The sequence below is a fragment of the Megachile rotundata genome, chromosome 6 (genome assembly GCF_050947335.1).
Source record: "Megachile rotundata isolate GNS110a chromosome 6, iyMegRotu1, whole genome shotgun sequence".
NCBI lineage: Eukaryota > Metazoa > Arthropoda > Insecta > Hymenoptera > Megachilidae > Megachile > Megachile rotundata.
This window is the reverse complement of record NC_134988.1, coordinates 9,172,393-9,194,668: the sequence shown is the minus strand read 5'-3', so window position 1 is coordinate 9,194,668 and position 22,276 is coordinate 9,172,393. Positions and strand designations below refer to the sequence as shown.

The window sequence follows — 22,276 nt, the reverse complement described above, 5'->3', positions numbered from 1 at the left end:
TATGTTCCTATTTAAAAAACCCGAGGTGACCTTGATTTTGCCAGGAGAACAAACTGTTTTCAAAATTTGTTTTACTAATATCGTGCACTTTATACCCTATAAATATTGTTCTAAACTTTCTTTCGTGAGGTGGCTGCAAGTTGAAGAAAAATCGTGAGTAGCGTTACAGGTAACACCCTGTATACAAGTGTGAATGAGCTTCTTCCATTTTCCTCATTCGTCCCTTGTGCTCTTCACGTACCATTAATCGCCGGGTGAATGTGATTTTTACATGCAAAGTATGTAATTTAGATCGTGATTGTTTCAAATCGTAATTATAATGCACAGAGGGAAAAAACATGGAAAGGAGGAAGTCCCAGGAAAATGAATGGCGGAACCTAATTTATCCAATCTTTGCTGAACGTATGATTTAAAGACTGAACGCAATTTTGTAGTCGTTGACAATCTGATTTCCTATATGTTGTATTCCTTTGATTAATTTAAAAATTTTTGCTTTTGTTATTATAGAAAATATATTGAAATAATTATATTAATTATAATAATTACAAAATTACGTTAATAACTATTAATAGCTACTACATTTAGTAATAACAATATAGTACAGTATATTCTAAAAATATATAATAAATTTTAACAAAATTAATAATGACAATAAATGTCAATATTAAGTTCACTTCTCATAAGTATTTTCAAGAATTTTCAAGTATCGATTCTCTTGAAAACAAAGCTTTATATAAGATAATGTAAATCTGGATTTCCGATTTATCTTCTGATGTAGGATCATCATCTCCCTGTTCGTATTACATGCTGCTTGTTATTTTGTATAATAGGTCGTCGTAACAAGTTATTGAAACAGTTCCAGAAATAACTGTTATGTAAAAGTTATCGTCGTTTCCAAAACGCTGTTTTATAACGGTTCCCATGTCAATTTCAGTGTCAGCTTCAGTAACGATATCAAAATCTAAATAAAGATACTAGACGTGATTTAATGACGTGTTAGAATTCAGTCTATTTTGTGATTTTAATGACAATCAATTTAGTAAATTACGATGTGGAACTCTTTTTGAAGAAAAGAGGAGATACTTCTTTCAATGACTTTGACCTTGACCTCGATATCAAGGTCAAGTCTCTTGATTGGCCTTGAGTGATTTTAATCGATGTTCGTTTGTAGGAAAATGATAAATGAAAACTGAATCATGGTACAGTGGTTATGTAGCAAATAGTAAAATATGTGGAGTATATTGTTAAAATAAAGTAGTGATAATGTGGTTAATGTAGATAATATAGTGGCACGAATTGTAGAATACAGACATTTAGAGTATAGTTATTTGGAATACACGAATAGTAGAATACAAGTATGCTGAATGCAAAAATTGTAAAACACAGACATTTTAAATGCACAAACTGTGGAAAACATTTTAAAATGACGAAGCCAGTTTAAATACAAAAATTCAGAAATACATTTGTAATACACAAAGTATAATGTACACACATTTAGAATACAGATATTTGCAATACACAAGTTGTAAAATAAAGACATTTAGAGAAAATGTAGGAACAAGAGATTACATTCATGGAAACCTTGTAAAATAAGTTTAAGTAGTAGGCAAATATTTATCTGTACAGCTAATCGAGCGATAACAGCAACTAATAATTAGAATAATAACAATACTAATAACTATTATAATATGACAACTATTATGATACGATCGGAATTTTGAATACGTTTACCTCTAACTACAAAATTGGTTCCGTCGTTTCTTCGTAATTTTAATATTTTATGAAAAGCTCCTAGATTATTCACTTTCTCCGTCAGTAAAAACATTAAAAGCTCATTAAAGATCCTCTGCAAACACCTTTATTGTGTATCAATAGAAGATTGACATTCATCGCTTTCGAATTTTTATAATAATAGAGAAAGTGCGGTGATACTTCAATTATTTTGTTTTAAATAAAAACTAGCATTCAAATGCTCGAAGGAGAATATGCTGAACGATGAATTGAACAATTATTCGCGATAGTATTATCAGCCAGATTATCTTCATTTTATCGTAATATCGGTTAGTGAAACCTTGATAAAACGAAATTTTTAATTACTGAAATTGTAATCTTCCATTTGAAGCAGTGCTTGTGTTCCACTTAATTGCGTCTTGTTGCAGATAAATCTTGAGTGTTATAACACAAAACAAGGTTATAATCAATTATTCTAAATTGTATATTAGATAAAAAATCGTGAATTAGTTATTTACTTAAAAAGATCTTACAGTAAATAAGAACGTTATAATAACTTTTATGTCATTTTACAGGGTAACTGTATTTAATACCAAATATACTGTAATACGAAACTTTACTGTATAGTGATGAATAAGTAGCAAAATTTATCAATAATAATGTAAAATATTTTGTTAGAAATGAAACGCAATGATATTAACACTTGTAAGTCGCGTGAGGTCCTGTGTGAAGGCAATTTGATCTGAGACTATCTTTCACATTTGTAATACGAGAGCGTTGAAACTGTCGGCTCGAATAGTTAATATTTCGTTAAAAGAAGAAGACCAGCACACCAGAGGCGACATTCGCGGCACTTTTGATCCCTCGAAAACGTCCCTTCAAATTGGTTGTACAATCGAGCGGGAAATTTAAATCGAACAAATCTACTTTCACGTCAATCTCCAATAATTTGGAATATATTTGTAATAAATTTTCTGTATATAATATTGTCTTTTGAGGTATTTTTATCAATTTTACGCCGTTGAAAAAGAAAAGAATAAAAATGATTGCTCTACAAAATATATTTGAAGAATATGCATTACGGAAATGATTATTACAAGTAACTTGTAAGAAAATGAAAAACTATATATCACAAGAAATTATAGATGAATGTGTTACAGAGATATGACAAAATATTTATTACAAATAAATTACTGGTGAATATGCAGGTTTAAACTATTCCTTTTCCGCCATACTTCTACACTGTGCGCGTGCGCACCCCGGATACTTTTGATTTGGGAATTTAAATTGGTCATCTGTCTCTCTAGGAGGTTTCCTTGTCTAGTGTCGCCTCTTGTTATATCTACTCTTTGAGTAGACTTTGAGAGAATCCCTACACATTGATCATGAATAAAGAATAGTTTTTCAAAAAAGTTCTATAGCAAGCAAGTATTTGAGAACCTAATAACTATGTGTCCCAAACTCTAGCAACGACCCTGACACAAATGTTAAATGTACAACAAATAATATTAACAAAAAAAGTGAACTAACAAACACGAGGTGAAGACACTTCTGACTCAACACACCGAAATGATCGATGATCCCGTAATTATTTACGATTAGAGTGATTCACCAAGTCACAACAAAGACCTAGGAACGTATCAGGTAGCTCAACGTGTGGAATGAATTAAAATCACTAAAGAGGGAAATTCGTGCTGATATCGTCATCCATGTAAATGAACGTCTCATGGCTAGATTCCATCCTAATACGGACTGGACATATGTCAAGAATTGAATTGAAAATGTAGGTCGATAGACCAATAAGGATGGAACTCTGACTCTAATTGAAATGAAAACTGAGTGTAACGGAAAAATCTGTAAATAGCTATTAACAAAGTGCTTCTCGTATAATTTTAACAGAGTTACTGTACTCAAAAATAGAATTCTTTCAATAATTTAACTCAACTTTCAAAGTCTCTTTCAACCACATTTTCAAAAACTAGCACAATCAAATTTCGTATAAAATATACCGACATGAGGTAACATAGCAAGGTTTCATAAAAATTTACAAAATTAACGTTCGTTTGATTCCAAAATTACAATTTTTATTTTAGCATGTAGGCCACGGACATCGTCGTGTTTACGAAATAATTATTTATCCGTAGTCTGTTATCAACCGTAGGTAATAAACATGTGGTATACCTAGCCACCATATTTAAAAACATTATTCTGTTCGTAATGCGTGAAAGTTGTATATTTTGCATAAGTCCAATTTGTACACGGAGACTTTTCAAATCGCGTGACACCTTCTCAGACGTTCTTTCAATATTCCCTCATTAATAATTGTGTAGCACAATTGACGCGACCATTCACTTTGGCGTCGCAGGTATATCGTGGCCACCATCTTGCTTTCATAATTACAGCCAGCTCTAATTGCTTTATACATTCATGCGCTCCTTCGTTTTTCTCCTCGTTTATTAGCAAATGTGCAATTAATGTAATAATCTATTGTGATAGCTACATTCACGACTGCACGCAGCCATAAATTATTCCAACCTCTTTTATTGCTCCTCTTTCTACGATCATGCACTGCCGGTTATACGTTGCTAGTAATACTGTTGTCTTTATTTTGAGCGGCTACTGGTTGTGTTGGGGTATGGTGGGTGAATTGTGGAAGTTTGGAATTTTTTATTTTATGGGTTTGGGATTTGGAAGGTTCGGAGTTTGGATGTTGGGATTTGGGGAGTTTGGGAATTTGTGAGATGGAGAATTTAGATGCTGAAATTGGGGATTTGAGGATTTGGGGATTTGGAGATTTGAGGATTTGGAAATTTGAGGATTTGGGGATTTGGGGATTTGGGGATGTGGGGATTCGGGGATTTGGAGATTTGGGGATTTGGGGATTTGGGGATTTGGAGATGTGGGAATTTAAGGATTCGGGGATTTGGAGATTTGGGGATTTGGGGATTCGGGAATTTGGGGATTCGGGAATTTGGCAATTTGGGGATTTGAGAATTTGGGGAATCGGGAATTTGGGGAATTGGGAATTTGGGGAATTGGGAATTTGGGGAGTTGAGAATTTGGGGAGTTGGGGAGTTGGGAATTTGGGGAGTTGGGAATTTGGGGAGTTGGGAATTTGGGGAATTGGGAATTTGGGGAATTGGGAATTTGGGGAATTGGGAATTTGGGGAATTAGGGGAAATTGGGAATTTGGGGAATTGGGAATTTGGGGAATTGGGAGTTTGGGGAATTGGGAACTTTGGGAACTGGGAATTTGGGGAATTGGGAATTTTGGGAATTTGTAATTTGAAGAACTGGGAATTTGGGGAATTGAGAATTTGGAGAATTGGGAATTTGAAGAATTGGGAACTTGGGGAATTGAAAATTTTTAGGATTTGGGAATTTGGGGAATTAGGGATTTGGGAATTTAGTAATTTGGGAATTTGGGAGTTTGGGGTTTTGGAGTTTTGAGGTTTTGAGATTTTGGTGTATTCAAAATTGAAGACTTTACAATTTGGAGTTTTGGAATTTTAGAATATTGATACATTGAAAATTTAGAACTTTGAGAACTTAGCATTCTAAGATTCTTTAATTTTTTAATTTAAAAATTTTGTAACATTGAATCTTGGAATTTTGAAATTTTGGAATATCAAAGCTTGTGACATTTTGTAGCTTTTCATCTTTTTTAAATTCTGAAACTATGCATCATTAAAATTTTAAATATATACTGAAACTATAATTTTAAAATATTAAAACTTGCAAATTTAAGAGAATTTTTTTTATTTTGCAATTTTAAGAATTTTTTAGAACTCTTCATTTGCAGTTTTTATATTTTAAACTATTAAAACTTGAGGATTTTAAAATATGGAAATTTGGAAATTTTTACACTAACATTTTTCAATCTTAGAATTTTTTAATGTAGTTTTAATTGCACTTTTAATTGTAGTTTTAATTGTATCTTTAATTGTATTTTTAAATGAATATGATAATCATGAAAATTCGATTATGTTTCTTGAACTGATATGATTTGATGAAACCATAATAATGCAACAGCAGAGTCAATCTAATCACTTTTACACACTCGCTTATGCGTTTATCCACTCTCACCTGCGTCATTCATTCTCACTCAGCCGCGAAATTATGAATTGGCACTTTATAAACCAAAATATGTAACGATGCAATTAGAATAGGGAAGAGAAAAGAAAATGATTCGTGCAATGATGATTGTTTGAATACGTATTTTTATCTCGGGATCACAGATATATAACCTCCAGACACAATTCTCATCTTGCAATGATGAATAACAATTTAAAATAACAGAAAGGAAGAACAAAAAGAAGAAACGTAAGAACAAAATGTTTTGAAGTAATATATTATACTGTAAACTGTAAAGTGTGTGCATTAGGGCTATCTTTCTTTATCTCTGGGAATTTAGAAAACTTGGAATTTGGAACTTTGGGGATTTAGAAAGTTGGAAATTAACAGTTGAGAAATGGAGAAGTTGGGAATTTGGAAATTTTGAAATTTGTTAATTAGGAATATTAGAAATTTTGATATTTTAAAATTTTGGGGTTTGGAAATTTGGAAACTTTGGAAAATGGAAATTTGGAGATTTGAGGATTTAGGGATTTGGGCATGTAGGAATTTAAGAATTTGGGAATTTGGGGATTTGGGGATTCGGGGATTTGGGGATTTGGGAATGTGGGGGTTTAGGAACTTTGAGAAATTCGGGAAATTTGGGAAATTTGGGAAATTTGAGAAATTGGAGGAATTGGGGGAATTTGAGGAATTTGAAAAATTAGAAATTTGGAATGCAGAATTTGAGAAATTTGGAAATTTGAAAAATTTGAAAATTTAGAAATCTGAAATCTTGAAAATTTGCTAATTTGAAAATTCAGACACTTGAAAATTTGAAAAATTGAAAATCTATTAATTTGAAAATTTGAAAAATTGAAAATCTATTAATTTGAAAATTAGAAAAACAAATTTCTAAATTTCTTTCCTTCTCTAAATATTCACACTTCCTCAAATATTAATCCATAACTTTGATCCAAAACATTTTTAAACCTCACTATTATTTTCAACAATAATCATCTCTCAATCATACATAACTCTGAAGATCATAGTAATCAAGGTTAAAACAATACACAGACTTAATCTTCCTTTTTTCTTAATTTTCTGTTACATAATTAAAAATCGTTCTACTTACAAAAAAGACTGACCTTGAAGTAACAAATTATAGCTTCGAGGAAAAGAATCCATATCACAATAAGTATTTTAAGAAAACAATTTACTTCTTCAAAAATAAATTACACGTATTTTTCTTTCTAATTACACTAGCTTCTAGCATGAAAAGAGCGAAGATATTTTGAATTCCCGCATAACTCACCCTATACATACGTATAAATACACCAGCACATATTTTATAGTTGAACAGTGCGAAACAGCTTTAAAATACCAAATTTACGACTAACAAAACTGTGCTATTTTCTCGTCTATAAATAAACAAAATATCGTAGTTATATAAAAGCAACCATTTAAAAATTCTTTCCTATAACACTGCTTAGTTTTCTAAAATTATTTGTCTTCTCGTAAATAAATTATTATTGTATTATAAATAAAATATTATTTACTATACAATGTCTCATGTACCTGGAACTAACCTAACTTTCTTAAATTATTTTCGTCTAAATAAATTATTATTATGTAATAAATAAAATATTATTTACTACAAAATGTCTCATGTGTCTAGAACTAAGCTAGTTTTCTAAACTTATTTTCATTTAAATAAATTATTATTGTATTATAAATAAAATATTATTTACTATACAATGTCTTATGTGCCTAGAACTAACCTAACTTCCTAAAATTACTTTCGTGTAAATAAATTATTATATAATAAATAAAATATTATTTACTATACAATGTCTCATTAGCCTGGAACTAATCTAACTTCCTAAAATTATTTTCGTATGAATAAATTATTATTACACTACAAATAAAATATTATTTACTACAAAATGTCCCATGTGTCCAGAACTAACCTAACTTCCTAAAATTATTTTCTTGCAAATAAATTATTATATAATAAATAAAATATTTACTACAAAATGTCCCATGTGTCCAAAGCTAACTTCCTAAAATTAATTTCCTGTAAATAAATTGTTATATAATAAATAAAATATTTACTACAAAATGTCCCATGTGCCTAGAACTAAGCTACCTTCCTAAAATTAATTTCCTGTAAATAAATTATTATATAATAAATAAAATATGTACTACAAAACGTCCTACATGCTAAGGGTAGCACGTGTAGTAAAGTTCAATATGCCTAACAACCACGTACGTCAAACCATATAATGTTTTTTAATGTACAGGTTTTATGTGTCAACATGACTCAGCTTTCGCGATAATATTCATATATTTTTTCCTCAATTTTATTGACTACTGCTCAACTTGCATACATCAATTACTGAGTATCCCACGATAAGTGCCGTTTGATATAATCGCTGAACAGCCGATAATAGGACAAAAACGCAAGAAGACTGTTATCGTCTTTGTATAAAATATTACTGTAAATTTTTATCTTCTCGAAAGTCAAGTCGGGGTCGCGGTTTTGAAACGTGACATTTCAAGTGTCCTTGAAGTTTCAAAAGAAATGCCAAAAATACTTGTAGCAACGTGGGTGTCCATTTTGAACAGAAATCGCTAAAAGTGCAAGTAAAGTAACAGAAATATCGATTGTGCGAAAACATTTTCGTCGCATTGTCTCGAGGTCGTTCCAAAGACAACTGAACTTGATCTTTTTTTGTGCTTGTTAAGTGGCGTTTACAAAACACGAGGTAACCTTGAAAAACCGAAGGTGAAAAGACGTATAGAAAATGGTAATGAAAACATTCATAGACTTTTGTCGAACTGGCTATTAGTTAAACACTTACGGACACCCGGTATTAAAAGAAGAATATCAAGTAGCGAATCGATCTGGAATCTAAATGAACTCATATTTCGTTGCATAATTCACTGTAAAACTCCGCTTTAATGCATCGCATATGGTCAAGCTGCATTTTGATTCTCTTCTCACGTGTAGCAATGTGTACTCATTAACTGATCTCTAAGATATAGCCAAGGTCAAGTTCTACGTATGACGCGAGTCACACCTCCAGACTACTTACGGCTAAGATAATTCTTTTCCGTGTTTATAATCACACGGTGGGCTCCAACGAGCCCTCTTAATTACACCTTTCTGCGCACGCACGCTTGTAAATTTCATTACGTATTTGTACAGCTCTCGAAAAAACGATATTCTTGTACTCCAAAAAACACCGAACGTCATCTTATGAAGTTTTTTGTAGGACATTTTGGTGTCCACTTTCGGCCATTTTGGAAATGTGAGGTTGTTTACCTGACCAGCAGGTTTTTGTGAGGAGCTTCTGAAAGGTGTGTATGAATGTAAATTTGAAATATAAATATCAATCTTGTATGTATGTAATGTAAATATGATGTATAAACATAAATTGTATGAATATGGAATACAAATATATGTTGTATAAATGGAAAATGTATAAAAGGTTCTCCGTAATGAGAAAGTTGTTTAGAAAGAAAATAAGTTGCATGTTTTTTTTTAAATATCCTTTATTACAAAACTTCTTTAAAATTGTTTATAATTGTCTTTTATTTGCAACAAAATATTTTACATCTAACAATAAGAACAATTTTGTATAAATACCTCATTTATTGAACTACTGCAGTTTTCCATGTTATTTGCTGTTTTACATTAACATAATTGTCTTTTGTTTACAACGAATTATTTTACATTTAAGAACAATTAGCATAAATACCTCATTTATTAAAATATTGCAATTTTCCATGTTACCTGCTGTACAAGATTAAGTACAGTAACCTTCTGTTCTTCCTGCTTCATAAGTTCTTCTAAATCCACCTGCACTCACATTCACAAAGTCTCACATTCACAAACAAATTAAAAAAATTAGTTAATAAAAAATTAACTAATATGTAAATAATAATGGGTTCCATTTCAAAAATCAATAACTTCGATTATAAATATCGTGACATTATATCTGTAGCACCGAAGTCCTGTACTTTAACGACGTGATGTCTAGTGACCACATTTGATGACCAAAGTGGTATTTAGTGCCGCCAGAAAATACATTCTAACGGTACTATAACTTTAGATTATTATGACATAAAATGCTATGTCATGGCATATGTCAGAAAATAAAAGCAGTTATTAATAAAATTGAAGCTACTAGGTTTCATGATATTTTGTAATATGGCGAACCAGAATGTGATTTCAAGGTAGAGGGATATGTAATTAGAAGCATATTTGATTTTAGTTGTGTTTTTGGGTGATGATGAGTGGATGCAGAGGTACATCTGGTCAAGGGTCAATATGTCAAAGTGGAAATTTGAAATTTGGAAGTTTTTGAGTTTCAAGCTTTCGAAGTTTGGAATTGCTCAAGTTTACTTATTTTGAAATTATTAATTTTGGAAAATTCATAAATTCCAATGTTCTTTATTTTCCGACACTTGAAATTTCTAAATTCTCACATTCCTAATTTAGCAAATACACAGATTTGAATATAGTTAGGTTTTTGAGTTTTCAAAATTAAAAATCTCTAGATTCTTATATTTTAAGGTTTCCAAACTTCCAAAAGTTCAAAGTCGTAAGTTCCAAATGTACTCATCCCCAAATTCTCTAATTCCAAATCTCCTCAATTCCAAATTCTCAAATTCCAAGTCTCCCTATTCCCAATTTCTGAAATTCCAGATCTCCTCAATTCCAAATTCTCAAATTCCAAATCTCCTCATTCCCAAATTCTCCAATTTCAAATTTCTCAAATTCCAAATCTCCTTATTCCCAACTTCTCAAATTCCAAATCTCCTTATTCCCAATTTCTCAAATTCCAAATCTCCTTATTCCCAATTTCTCAAATTCAAGATCTCCTCAATTCCAAATTCTCAAATTCCAAATCTCCTCATTCCCAAATTCTTTCATTCCAAATTTCTCAAATTCCAAATCTCCTCAATTCCAAATTCTCAAATTCCAAATCTCCCTATTCCCAATTTCTCAAATTCCAGATCTCCTCAATTCCAAATCTCCTCATTCCTAAATTGTCTAATTCCAAATTTCTCAAATTCCAAATCTCCTCAATTCCAAATTTCCTAATTCCCAACTTCTCAAATTCCAAATCTCCTAATTCCCAAATTCTCAAATTCCAAATTTCTAAGTTCCCAAACTCTAAAATTCCAAATCTCCTCATTACCAAATTCTCAAACTCCAAATTTCTAAGCCCCCAAACTCTCAAATTCCAAATCTGTTCATTCCCAAGTTCTCAAATTCCAAATTTCTACATCACCAAATCGTCAAATAACCACGTATCTACTTCCCCAAATCCCCAAATTCCCAAACATCCACTTATCTAATCCTCCAAATCTCCCGTCTCATAAATTACCACCACCACAATCTCCAAATCCCTAAAAACCATCTAAAATTACACGTCCAACAGTCCCGCCTCATAAACCACCGTCAAACCAGCAAAAATATAATAACCATTAAATTAAAAATAAACGATTTTCGTTTCACAGAAAACTGAAACAATCTTCCATCCTGTTCATCGCTCACTTAATGAGCTAATATAAGTCAATAGCTCATTTCCTCCTCCATGAAACAAATGGCTCATGAAAACGATCATTTACTCCGAGGACTTACCTATCTCTTCGACTACGTAACGATCCTTTGGGTTCATGTCTGCGATCTCTGTCACACTAACAACAATTCTCACACTCATCGTTGCACTTCGATCACAATGTGACCTACACTCTTAACAATCAGAGTTTTATTTTTTTCTCGTATAAGTGTTTCTCTTAGTCGTTAAAATAAATCAAGTCCATCACTCTTACTCGATTTTTATCAGAAATACGAAACTCTTGTCGTATCTGTAGAACTGTTTCTCGGAGAACAGATTGCACATACTGAATTCACTGGGTCCTTTATCAACTGATTATTCTTTTAAAGAATTATTATATTACTTACATTTACTTTTATTTTTTACACTTATTTATTTAGTCTTGAATTAACAGTTGTATCTACTTTAAATCACTGTTTTAGGTTCATCTTAATGTTCCTTTTCGTGTTTCTTCCAAGAAGATTATTTAGTAAAGAAAATTGAAAATTGCATTTAGGTCAATGGTAGACAGTTTCTTTCACTAAGGTTTCAATGGAATTTTAATAAACTTGTCTTAATTATAAAATATATTTAATCGACTGTTTATGGTGGTTACGGTTCCAGAGGACCATAACCTTGAAGAAGTCTAGACGCGGCAGGCACTTATTACGTAAAACCGAAGTTACGAGTGCCAATTTTTCGTCTTCCCGACGACACGGACGTCCAGAACAGGTACCACGTCGTCGTCGACGATACAGTCGTTTCTCGAATCGCGAACACGATTTTCTCGAGGATCATGTTTGTCAGCCGACAGTAACGTTCGTTGTACGTAGAGATGGTATTACGAGTCGCTGTATATAGCCGCGGGCAACAAATCCTATCGAGTGGGGCATCGAAGAACAAATGTCTTGCAGGAAAAGTCCAACCTCGGGTCGACAATTTTAATGGAACTTTGTAGAAAATATATCACTTTTAACTCGGCTAATTACTAGTAATAATCACTTTTAACTAGAGTTACTCGTTTTTGAAGCTTTTTTGCATATTTTAGGAATAAATTATTTGCTGCATTTAGTAATTGCAGCGATATGGATACTTAATGGTACTCCACAGGTAACGATGGGAAATATTAGGTACATTTACTGATTTTTATGGTTTTATCAATGTTAATTGATTTCAAATTAATATTAATTGTATTTTGATTAATTAATAGAATCAAAATTTGATCATTTACGATGGTAATGATATCTGATGCTTAAACGTAAATCAAAGGTAAAGTATTCGCTATATGGCACTAGGAATTGTAAGAGCACGGAGAATTGTCGATATTGCAATATTTATGGAACAACGGTTGAAAATTTGAAAAATCTAAATTTGCAATTTGAAAATTTTTAATTTTACAATTCAACAAATTCTCAGTTAGAGAAGTTGGAAATTTTTTAACCTAAAAACCCTCAAATACAGAAATTTAAACATTTACAAATTTATAAAGTTAATAATTTGCAAATTTAAAAATTTGTAAATTTATAAAATTGAAAATTTGAGAGAAAGGAAATTTGTAAATTCTCACTTTTGAAAACTTGGTACTTTGTATCCTTAAAAATTTAAACCTCTTAATAACAAAAAAATTGTTAAATTAAATAATCTCAAAAATTATAAAGTAACAAATTTGGAAATATGGACTTAAATTTGTACAATGTTAATTCCAAAATTTCAACAGTAGTTTTACCATCGGAGCAACGTTCTTACTTTCTACTCCGATAAGTAGAGATCAAATCCCTCCTTCATTCCAAAATTTTTTTTTTTATTTTTTACAAGATTAAACAAAAAAATTCAAAACAAAATAATTCTTTGAAAACAATTACAGACCAGTACAAATATAAATTATTTATTTAATAATTATTAAATATGTTTATGACAGTCAAATTTAAATTTAACAAATTTAAATGAAAATTTTAATACTTTGACGTTACTGCAACACTACAGCACTTCCGTTAAAAACATCCACATAACTTTTAAAATCACGTACAAACGATTTAACTTATGGTTGATCGGTAAAAGAATACGACATTAAAATTGGCAACCGGAAGTTGGGTCCCTCTAACTGCGGACGAAACACGACTGTAGAGAAAACAAACATGCGAGTAAAAAGAGAATAAAACAGTTATGCAAATATGTTATATTTTTTGTGATCAATAACCTCGACTCACATTGTATTAACATAATTGAATCATTCGAGTTTCACCGATGTTAAGATATACAAATTCTCTTATGCAACGAATTCGTAACTACTGTTCAAATGATAAAACACCGCATTAGCAACGTTTAACTTTGACCTTAATTTTATCTCATATGCATTTTAATTTTCGCGACGTAAATTGTAAATTATTCAGATAATGCGAATGGTGAAATTCTTGAAAGTCGAATCGGTTTGTACGATTTTAATTACTCTGTTAAGTACACTATTTTATGCATCCGTAAGGATTCGAACGTAAAGTCAACAGATTCATTTACGGAATAATGCTGTTTATTAACGCCGTAACAGTTACGTGATAAATTACTTCACGCCCAACTTTCTTGAAAGAATATCAGTTCCCGAAAACGTCAACATCAACTCAAATCACCAACTCGTTAACCCATAAGCAACTGCATAAACTTATCCACGAGTTACTATCTTCATCCAAGTAAATAAAACGATAAAGAAACAATTTTTCAGTGCGTTTTTCATTCCATCATCGAGTGTTTCCACGAATTTTACCAATATCCGAGTGCGAATGATCGTCGGATAATTTACACACTCTATGACAGATAACTATCTCAACCTGATGCTATCAAACGCGATGCATGTGAGAAGAATTGTCGAAATCAACACTGTCGTATATAAGTCAAAGTGGATTAAACGCAAGCTGACAGAAAACACTAGTCGTTTCCTGTAGTAGTGACAGGTGTTGTAGTCTAGTGGTGGGATCAGAATACCTGGGTAGGTTTTGGCGGGAGAGTGGGATGCCGACGGAGGTGGGGATTAAACCTTCAACGCAAACAGTCCACAGCAGACCCATAGAGATATGAGGATAGAATGCGCGAACTGAAAAAGCGATACAGCAATGAAAAAAGAACGCTGCATATGGCCCCTCGCGTCCTTATCTGTTCACGCATGCGTGTTAACGCATTAAATGGTGCGCGCGTTTTGATGCGCAATGCGTAGGTCACGCTTATTCATGGACCTAGGAATATAGGGACAAATCCCATCCTTGAGAGGGGCCATTGATAGAGGAAACAAAATAAACTCATGCCTAGTTTTAATTGTCTGCCTTTACCATAACTCTAAATTTTTAATTTTTAATTTCTGTTAAAGTTACCAAATAAATGCAACAATACAGGTAAGTTTTATTTACTTATACTAACTTTCCATTCTTATTTCTGTGTGTAGCTTATTTAATAAAATATACAGCTTTTTCAATGTATTTCAAATCAGTATTAATATTATAATAGCATCATAAAAAGAGCCAAGTCTTTAAATATATTGGCTTACGTATATACAATCTATATACATACGTATGTCTATTTATTGTAACGAGTAGTATAAACTATAAGTCTACTTGTGTATTAATATGATAAGATTAGAGCCATAAAGCTTCAAGCAAAATTATTTTAAATATTGACTTGTACGTGGTAATCTGTATTTATTTGTTTGACGAATAAACCGGTACAAGTCATAGGTTAGCTTGCATTTCACCATATAACAGAAATAGTAGTAACAAAACAAATATTCTACCATTTCAATAAAAAAACTTTTGTTTTCCGAAACAAGAAAAAAAGATTAAATATATTAACTAATAATCAATTGCGTAATTACTTAATAGTTAATTATCCTAACCTTTTTCCCGCGTTATCACTTAACCTTTCTTGGCTTTCCAGAAAGATTTTTTTATCAAATTTTAAATACTACTTATATTATTTTACAAAAATATTTTCTTAAAACTACTGTACATATTTAAAATATGATGAATCACATTATTTTGAAAATTCAAAAAATGTATATTACATTTATAAGTTAGAGTATTTCTATATTATTTCTACTTACCTTATTTATGATATCTATGTATCATTTACAACATAATTAATAAAAAATAATGCATGTGAGTATAATTTCTTATTAAAACAAATAAATTAATTATAATTCTACGTACTTACAAGAGCGGTATCACGTTGTTCAGAACAGCTATGACATCAATTATCAGGGTTAAGATTCCATTTCTCATGTTAATTTCTTCTCACCCATAATCTGAGATTTCTATTGTAGTATTATAAAATTCTTTAATTATATAATTTATATTTATTAAATAAACGCAACTATCGGAAATTATGACTTTTATATTTTTTTATAGAAGTTTTCGAAATATCGCGCGCAACATTAGTCAACTAGCAAATGCACATGCGTAATAAAAGAGGGATACAAAAGACCTCTATGCAGCGATCTCTTTCTATTTCCATTCACTAACACACACAATAGCACAAGTTCACGCACAAGGTTTCAAATAATTGGTATCTGGCAAGAAAAATATGTTACAAATCCAGAATTTCATAGTTGAAGATCTTTAATTTTTTCAGTAACAAAATTGACCCTTTTATTTTAACCCTTTCCCGTCAAAGTGTTGCGAAAAGTATAATATTAAAAAACAATTTAAAGCATAATACTGTTATAAAATACAATACTTCTCTTTCATAAAATTAATCTATTTAGGTAACTTTTATGATTTTTTTAAACAATAAATGACTATTTCAGTTTCTTACTAACAGAAAATAATTATAACCAATGGGATTCCCATATCTCTGAAAAGATTACCTATATGATCCCATTTTGATCAAAGGGTGCTTATCCATTGTACGAATTACGAGCCCTTTTGAGAATATATTACACCAAGTAATATAATTGGTGAATCACAATTAACAATGCTGGATGTTCAAAATGACCTATAACAAAACTAATTATTATTAGTTATTTATAAATTAATAATACTTTGATTTTTATTACTTTATTTTGAATTACTTAACATTCAAGTATATTTTATTATTACTTATGGCTAATTTACAACAGATTTAATCTAATATAAATATTACATGTAATAAAATTCTGCTGTTTAATATTTCTCTATAGTATATAACAGATGAGAACGAAATGACTGACTGTTTATATCACACATGTTACAACTATTGTGCACATAAATACACTACAATAGTTGTTATAATATGTAGGAAAAAGATTTCCTTTCATTTTTTCAATATTTCATGTACTGAAATGATACATGCTTATTAAGCAAGGTTAATGATTTAAGTACAATAGATATACAGAATGATTCTTTTAATTTAAATTTATATTTACATTTAATTGTCTTTCTTCATACGATTGGAAGTCATCCTATATATTATGGAATCACGTCCAGGATCCATCTGAGCAATGGCAACTGTATTTGTAATAAATAAAAATTAGAGAAAGTATAAAATTTTAGGAAATGAAAGTAAAGAAATGATTACATACTGCAAATAGCAAGCAGCGAGAAAACAAAAACAACTCCAAACCATAAAATAATGTTAAAGATGGCAGGATAATCCGTGGAATATTCTTTTGCCAAGTTTTTGATTTCCTAAAACAAAAAACTTGATGTTTTACACCATCATAATCGTTTGCAGTATTCAACTACAATAACGTTCATTCTTGAATTTATTGAATTCTAAACATTTTAATACCTACAATGAGGAAGCTTATTTATTTAAGAAAAGAAAAAGTTATAAAGCCTTATAAACATGACATGAGATAATGCTACAAAATTTGTATATGTTCCGCATTTTGTACCATAAGACTGACATAATTAGCTCAAATTATATTCTTTTTTCTTTAAACTAGATTTTCTGTATTACATATTTCCTGTAATAAATTATCATGCATTTTATCAAGTGCTACATGATATTGTAGCATTAATTATAAATATATGTTAATAACAAGCACTGTTGTTATGTAAGCACATTGAAAGCATTTATATAATATAGAAATAAAACATGCTAAATTAATAACTCAAGACTGCTTGTATCATAGCAAATCTAAAAACTCTCATATTTTGCAATCTAAAACTGTATTTTTACTACTTCTGAAATTACTAGCTAACTATTGCAACAGCTATTTACAGTTTACAATATATGTTGTATAAATGGATGGTCATGTGTAAACATGCATTGTTGTGTACAGAACCACATAATATTTAAGCATACTAATGTTAATTGCTTACATTTGTAATGTAAAGCCTTAAATTGCAAAATAATAAAGGACTTTCAATGTCATATAGCGTAAAAAATGTATAGTTCAATTTGTAGTATTGTTTTAATTTAAATTACTTACTAAATTCATGCACAATTTAATAGAGATTTACTTACAATTTTACACGTGTTCTACTAATTACCGATAACAAAAATACATAACAATTTTATGCTAAAAAAATATTTGAAGCTTTTGTGATGATTTGAATTGGTGTTTTGATTATTGATTGCGGACCTGAAGAAGTAAACTGTAATTGTTTATGAAATGCAAGACAATCAAGACACCAAAATGATAGAATATGATAAGTCATAACAATCAGCTAAAGAAATAGTCTCCTAAATTAAAATATACTGCTAAAATAAATGAAGATATATTCATTATTCTTGCAATTAGCACAACCTTATTTCAACATAATAGAATACATTAAGATTTTTAAAAATACGTAAAATTTTAAGTATTCATGGTACCTGTCCTATACTTTGTCTGTTAGACTTTACTATATTCTCCCCGTTAGTCAAATTCGTATTATTGTTAATGTCTCCATTATCATTATGATTACTAACGTTTGTATCACCGTTTGTATCAAAATGTTCAGGCTTATCAATGTTTGTATCTTTATCCTCTTCATTTGTTAACTTTGTATTGTCACCTTGATGTTCATCTTGCTATAAGTACATGATTTATAAAGCAACATATGTATGTTGCAAAATTTGAGATAATCCAAACCTAATCAATTACGATAGTCGTTGATCTCATATTGTGCACAAAATAATGTTGCTAAAGTATAAATATGAACACTAATTATTTTAGCAACTTTTATTTATAAAGAAATATTAAAAATAAAGATCATGTTTTATATAATTAACATATGAAATGGAAATTATAAATAGATTAAATCCCTTATTCAAGTTAGTTATTACATATTTTTTCTGATTTTTTTTTTAATATGATTTAAATATTATAACCTTTCTTTGCTGAAATATATATGTATGGATTATGAATTTATGTTTTAGTATATTTTGTATAATAATAAAATGTTGTATACGTTTTAATAACTTCAAGTATTAAACCAAAAGTGTTTTGAATTACTGAATTACAAATTCTGCGTTGTATAATTTATTAACAAGTTTAAAAATCATGCAGGAAACTATTTCTAATTCAAACACATTTGTTTACTTTTATTAAAAATTCACTCATGCAACACTTTTAACATACCTTACTCAACATATTAGCATTAAAAGAGTTCGTATTGTTGTTATTATGTTTAACATCCGTAGAAGATTCTATATTGTTAGTTTTATTAGCCTATAAAGGATACAGCTGTTAGATACAATAATTGAACTTTCTGATGCAACTTCGTTGTACTTGAAATGAAATTAAAAGTATCATAAATACATGGTGGACCATATAAAAAATTATAAGCATTTTTCTTACAAACTAGTAAGGTCATAATTAACACGATGACTGTCATGGTGAAATTGTTGAAAGTTTCATCAAGTAATATTTTTATCTTTAACAAATCTTATCTATTATTGTTACTGTTATTATCCATACTTTTAACTATGTAATACAAACATTCCTAATCAGATGAATACAAAAACTCCTATAATACATAATAGGCCCCTATGATAATGGATTACCCACACATGAATGACTTGGCAATCAACGTGTTAATAGGAGCTTTCTATCTCTTATATGAGATAATGCTGCTGAAAAGGTGGATACGATGGTTACAATGGTGTATATGTGATTCCTCATATATCAGATAAAAGATCTCCTTTAACCTTCTAATATGAAAAAAGCATTTTATTGCTATTTCTATTATGTCCCACCCTGTATTTTCAAAGATGTTTCCAAACATCTCATACTTATGCAGTGCGTAACAATTTTTAACAAAGAAGTAACATGTAATTTATGTTACAAGTATAATGCTTTAAAAATTAAGATATTGGGTTGGCTAATAAATAATGTCAGATTTTTCAAGATAATTTTATGTTTACCAAAACATTTATCATTGATAAGACTAAAATGTCTATCACAAAATTTTGTGGACCACATTTGTACCTTTCTTTTATTCAGAACACCACCACCAATCACATCAGAAAATCTTTTTTTTTTGTTGTTTATACCGCATTTTATGTTTGTGTAAATAAAAAAACATCATTGTATGAAAATACATCTTATCATTGTTCATCTTCAAATCATATTTAAAGACAAACAAAATTTAAAGTTACAAATAGCAAAAGGGATTGTGAACTTGTAAAAAAGTTATTCACATATCGATTTTGATAATTTTAAAGTATGTTATAGAATTCGAGATTTTGAGCCGCTTTTCCATTTGACAAAAGTGCCAGTCTCTCTTAGTTTCTGACATATTAGCGGAAAATGTGTTGCTAGTACAATACATTCGATGAAACTAAAGGAGTCTACTACTTCTTGTCAGAAAAAAATATTCAGTCTGTCAAATTCTAACAACATATTTCAAAATCACAAAAATTGATGAAGCATTTCTACAACTTCACTGAAACAATATCTTACAGGAAAGTCTGACATTCCTTATTGGCCAATCAACTTCATGTACAATTAATAAAAAATTATATGCTATACTTAAGATCTTCACAAAGTCTTTTCAGTTACTTATTGAGTATAATCAATGGTTATTTTACCTTTCTTCACAAATTTAATATCACCATATTTGTAGTGAATATAAAAAGCAGTATGATAATCCAAAATAAAAACTTATATTATAAATTAAAAAAGCTTTAAATACAAACCACTTCTTTTCCATCAGTATCTGAAATCTCCCGTTTCTGCCTCTCTTGAGTTACAGACCGAATATGGTGCACCTTGCTTGCGTCATTTGTAAAGGCCACAATTAATACCTAAATTAAACATTTTTATTTTATACCAAAAGTTATACAATGGTATTTTTTCTGTATGATTAAATTCATACCTGGCCATCATAAGCTTGAATAAATGCATCATGAATAACATTTAAAGCATTATTCAGTAAGGATAGTGCTTCCTTAGAAGCAGTTGAGTTGCTGCCATAAACATCAAAAATTGGGCGTAAACCAGATATAACGAGCCAATAAATATCAGATTTCGAATCTGGTTTAATTGCAGAGGGTGCTTTTTTAGCAATTGCATGGAGCAGTTGTACTTCTTCAAGAAACTTCTTGTCTTCTTCCTTTCTTAAACTTAAGGCTCTCAAAGACGATTCATCAATAGGAGTTGGTTTTAATTCCCCAAGTGCTGACTGTCCTAGCTAAACTCATATTATATACAAACTACATTAACATATAGATCGAAAGAAAAATATTTGTATAAATTATACATTTAATCTTATTACATAAAAATATTTGTTATTTTATTTAGATTAATATTTTATTGTAGTACTTACAGCATCTAAACCATCTCCCAAAGAAATTCTTACTAAAGTGTTATCGTTATCTCTTTCTTCGAGGCGTCCTCTAAGAGCTTGCCATGTGGTTTCTTCGACTTCATTAACATTCAAAGGAAATCTCTTGCCTTTTGGAATGTCTAAAGAATCTATACCTTCTATCACTACTGCCACTACGGCTTCTGGTAGACTAAATGGATCAGTGATAGAGATACCGCTCCATACTCCCCTCTATAATAATAATAATACATTAATTCAAAAATTATAGACATATAGCATCTTTCAAATTGAGGTTTAATAATCTTTCTGTGGGAAAATTGTACTATCATAAGAAATATTACAAATAATTTAAAAATATACCAGTTTAACGGTGAAACCCAATGCAGCAGCTAACACTTCCTTAAGTAAGCTTTGCTCTACCTCTTCATTCCCATGAAATAAGACACTGTTTGGGCTGTGTAGAACTACAAAATCTCCGTTTGCTGCAACTGTAATGCAAAAAAAGTAAGATCTGATTTATAATTTCCAAGTTCTAATCACTGAGATAATTTAAACTATACTTAAGTATTATTTTATAGTATTCGTGAAATAATTGATACCTGCAATAAATATAGCTATGAAACACACGAATAATTTTAACATTTTTATTTCCAAGAAATTAATTATAAAATTAAGACACTCCCTCAGGTTCAATATCAATCTATAAGTTTATCATATGACACGCTAATCCAATACTTCAATAGATATGGAAACTACCTATGACATGAGATTGCGGATGTGCTGACACGTAGTGATGAACATATGAACTATACATATAGAAAAAAAGGGTGTTTTATATATAATACTTGTTAATAACTATATATACATTTAAAATTATTTTATAAAATAAAATCGTTCTTATGATTTCTGTATTTTAGAAAGAAAAAGAAAAATTTTTAATTTATGATTTGTCAATTTAGTATTATGGACAATATATTTGTTTTGTTATTTTGATTTAGGAATATAATATGGGATTATAAACATTTCTGATTAGTACATTTATATGTGTTAACATTATAAACATTTTCAAATCTTTTGGCTCTTTTATTCAAATGAGTTCGTAAAAACATGCTGTTTGGATTGTCGCTAGTGTAGTTTTTGGGCGTTAACTGAAAATGTGAGTAACGA

The 22,276-nt window shown here is 30.1% G+C and overlaps 2 protein-coding genes across 7 annotated transcripts in view; both read right to left on the bottom strand.

Moving 5' to 3' along the window:
- LOC100878706 (uncharacterized) overlaps positions 1-11,560 on the bottom strand; it is a 94,760-nt gene extending 83,200 nt beyond the window's left edge. The window contains exon 1 of the mRNA XM_003703140.3: positions 11,441-11,560. Within this exon, the coding sequence (XP_003703188.1) occupies positions 11,441-11,519 (79 nt within the window). The 5' untranslated portion in view covers positions 11,520-11,560. The remainder of the gene's footprint in view (positions 1-11,440) is intronic.
- A 4,192-nt stretch (positions 11,561-15,752) lies between these two features.
- Positions 15,753-21,869, bottom strand: ATP6AP2 (ATPase H(+)-transporting accessory protein 2). 6 transcript variants are annotated; one of them, XR_013038354.1, is made up of 11 exons: positions 21,709-21,869; positions 21,470-21,597; positions 21,110-21,340; positions 20,660-20,974; positions 20,481-20,588; positions 18,922-19,011; positions 18,174-18,371; positions 16,933-17,038; positions 16,777-16,858; positions 16,240-16,367; positions 15,753-15,942 (listed from the first exon to the last, which is right to left on the bottom strand). XR_013038354.1 is itself a non-coding variant. In XM_076532471.1 (10 exons), the coding sequence occupies exons 1-9, from the start codon at positions 21,749-21,751 to the stop codon at positions 16,779-16,781; spliced, it is 1,299 nt and encodes a 432-aa protein (XP_076388586.1). In that variant the 5' UTR covers positions 21,752-21,869; the 3' UTR covers positions 15,974-16,378; positions 16,777-16,778. The 6 variants fall into 6 exon arrangements, 5 of the variants coding, with proteins under 5 accessions (XP_076388586.1, XP_076388585.1, XP_012140290.2 ...); XM_076532471.1 differs by lacking the exon at positions 15,753-15,942 and having other exon boundaries at positions 15,974-16,378; XM_076532470.1 differs by lacking the exon at positions 15,753-15,942 and having other exon boundaries at positions 15,974-16,367.
- Between the last annotated feature and the right edge of the window lie 407 nt (positions 21,870-22,276).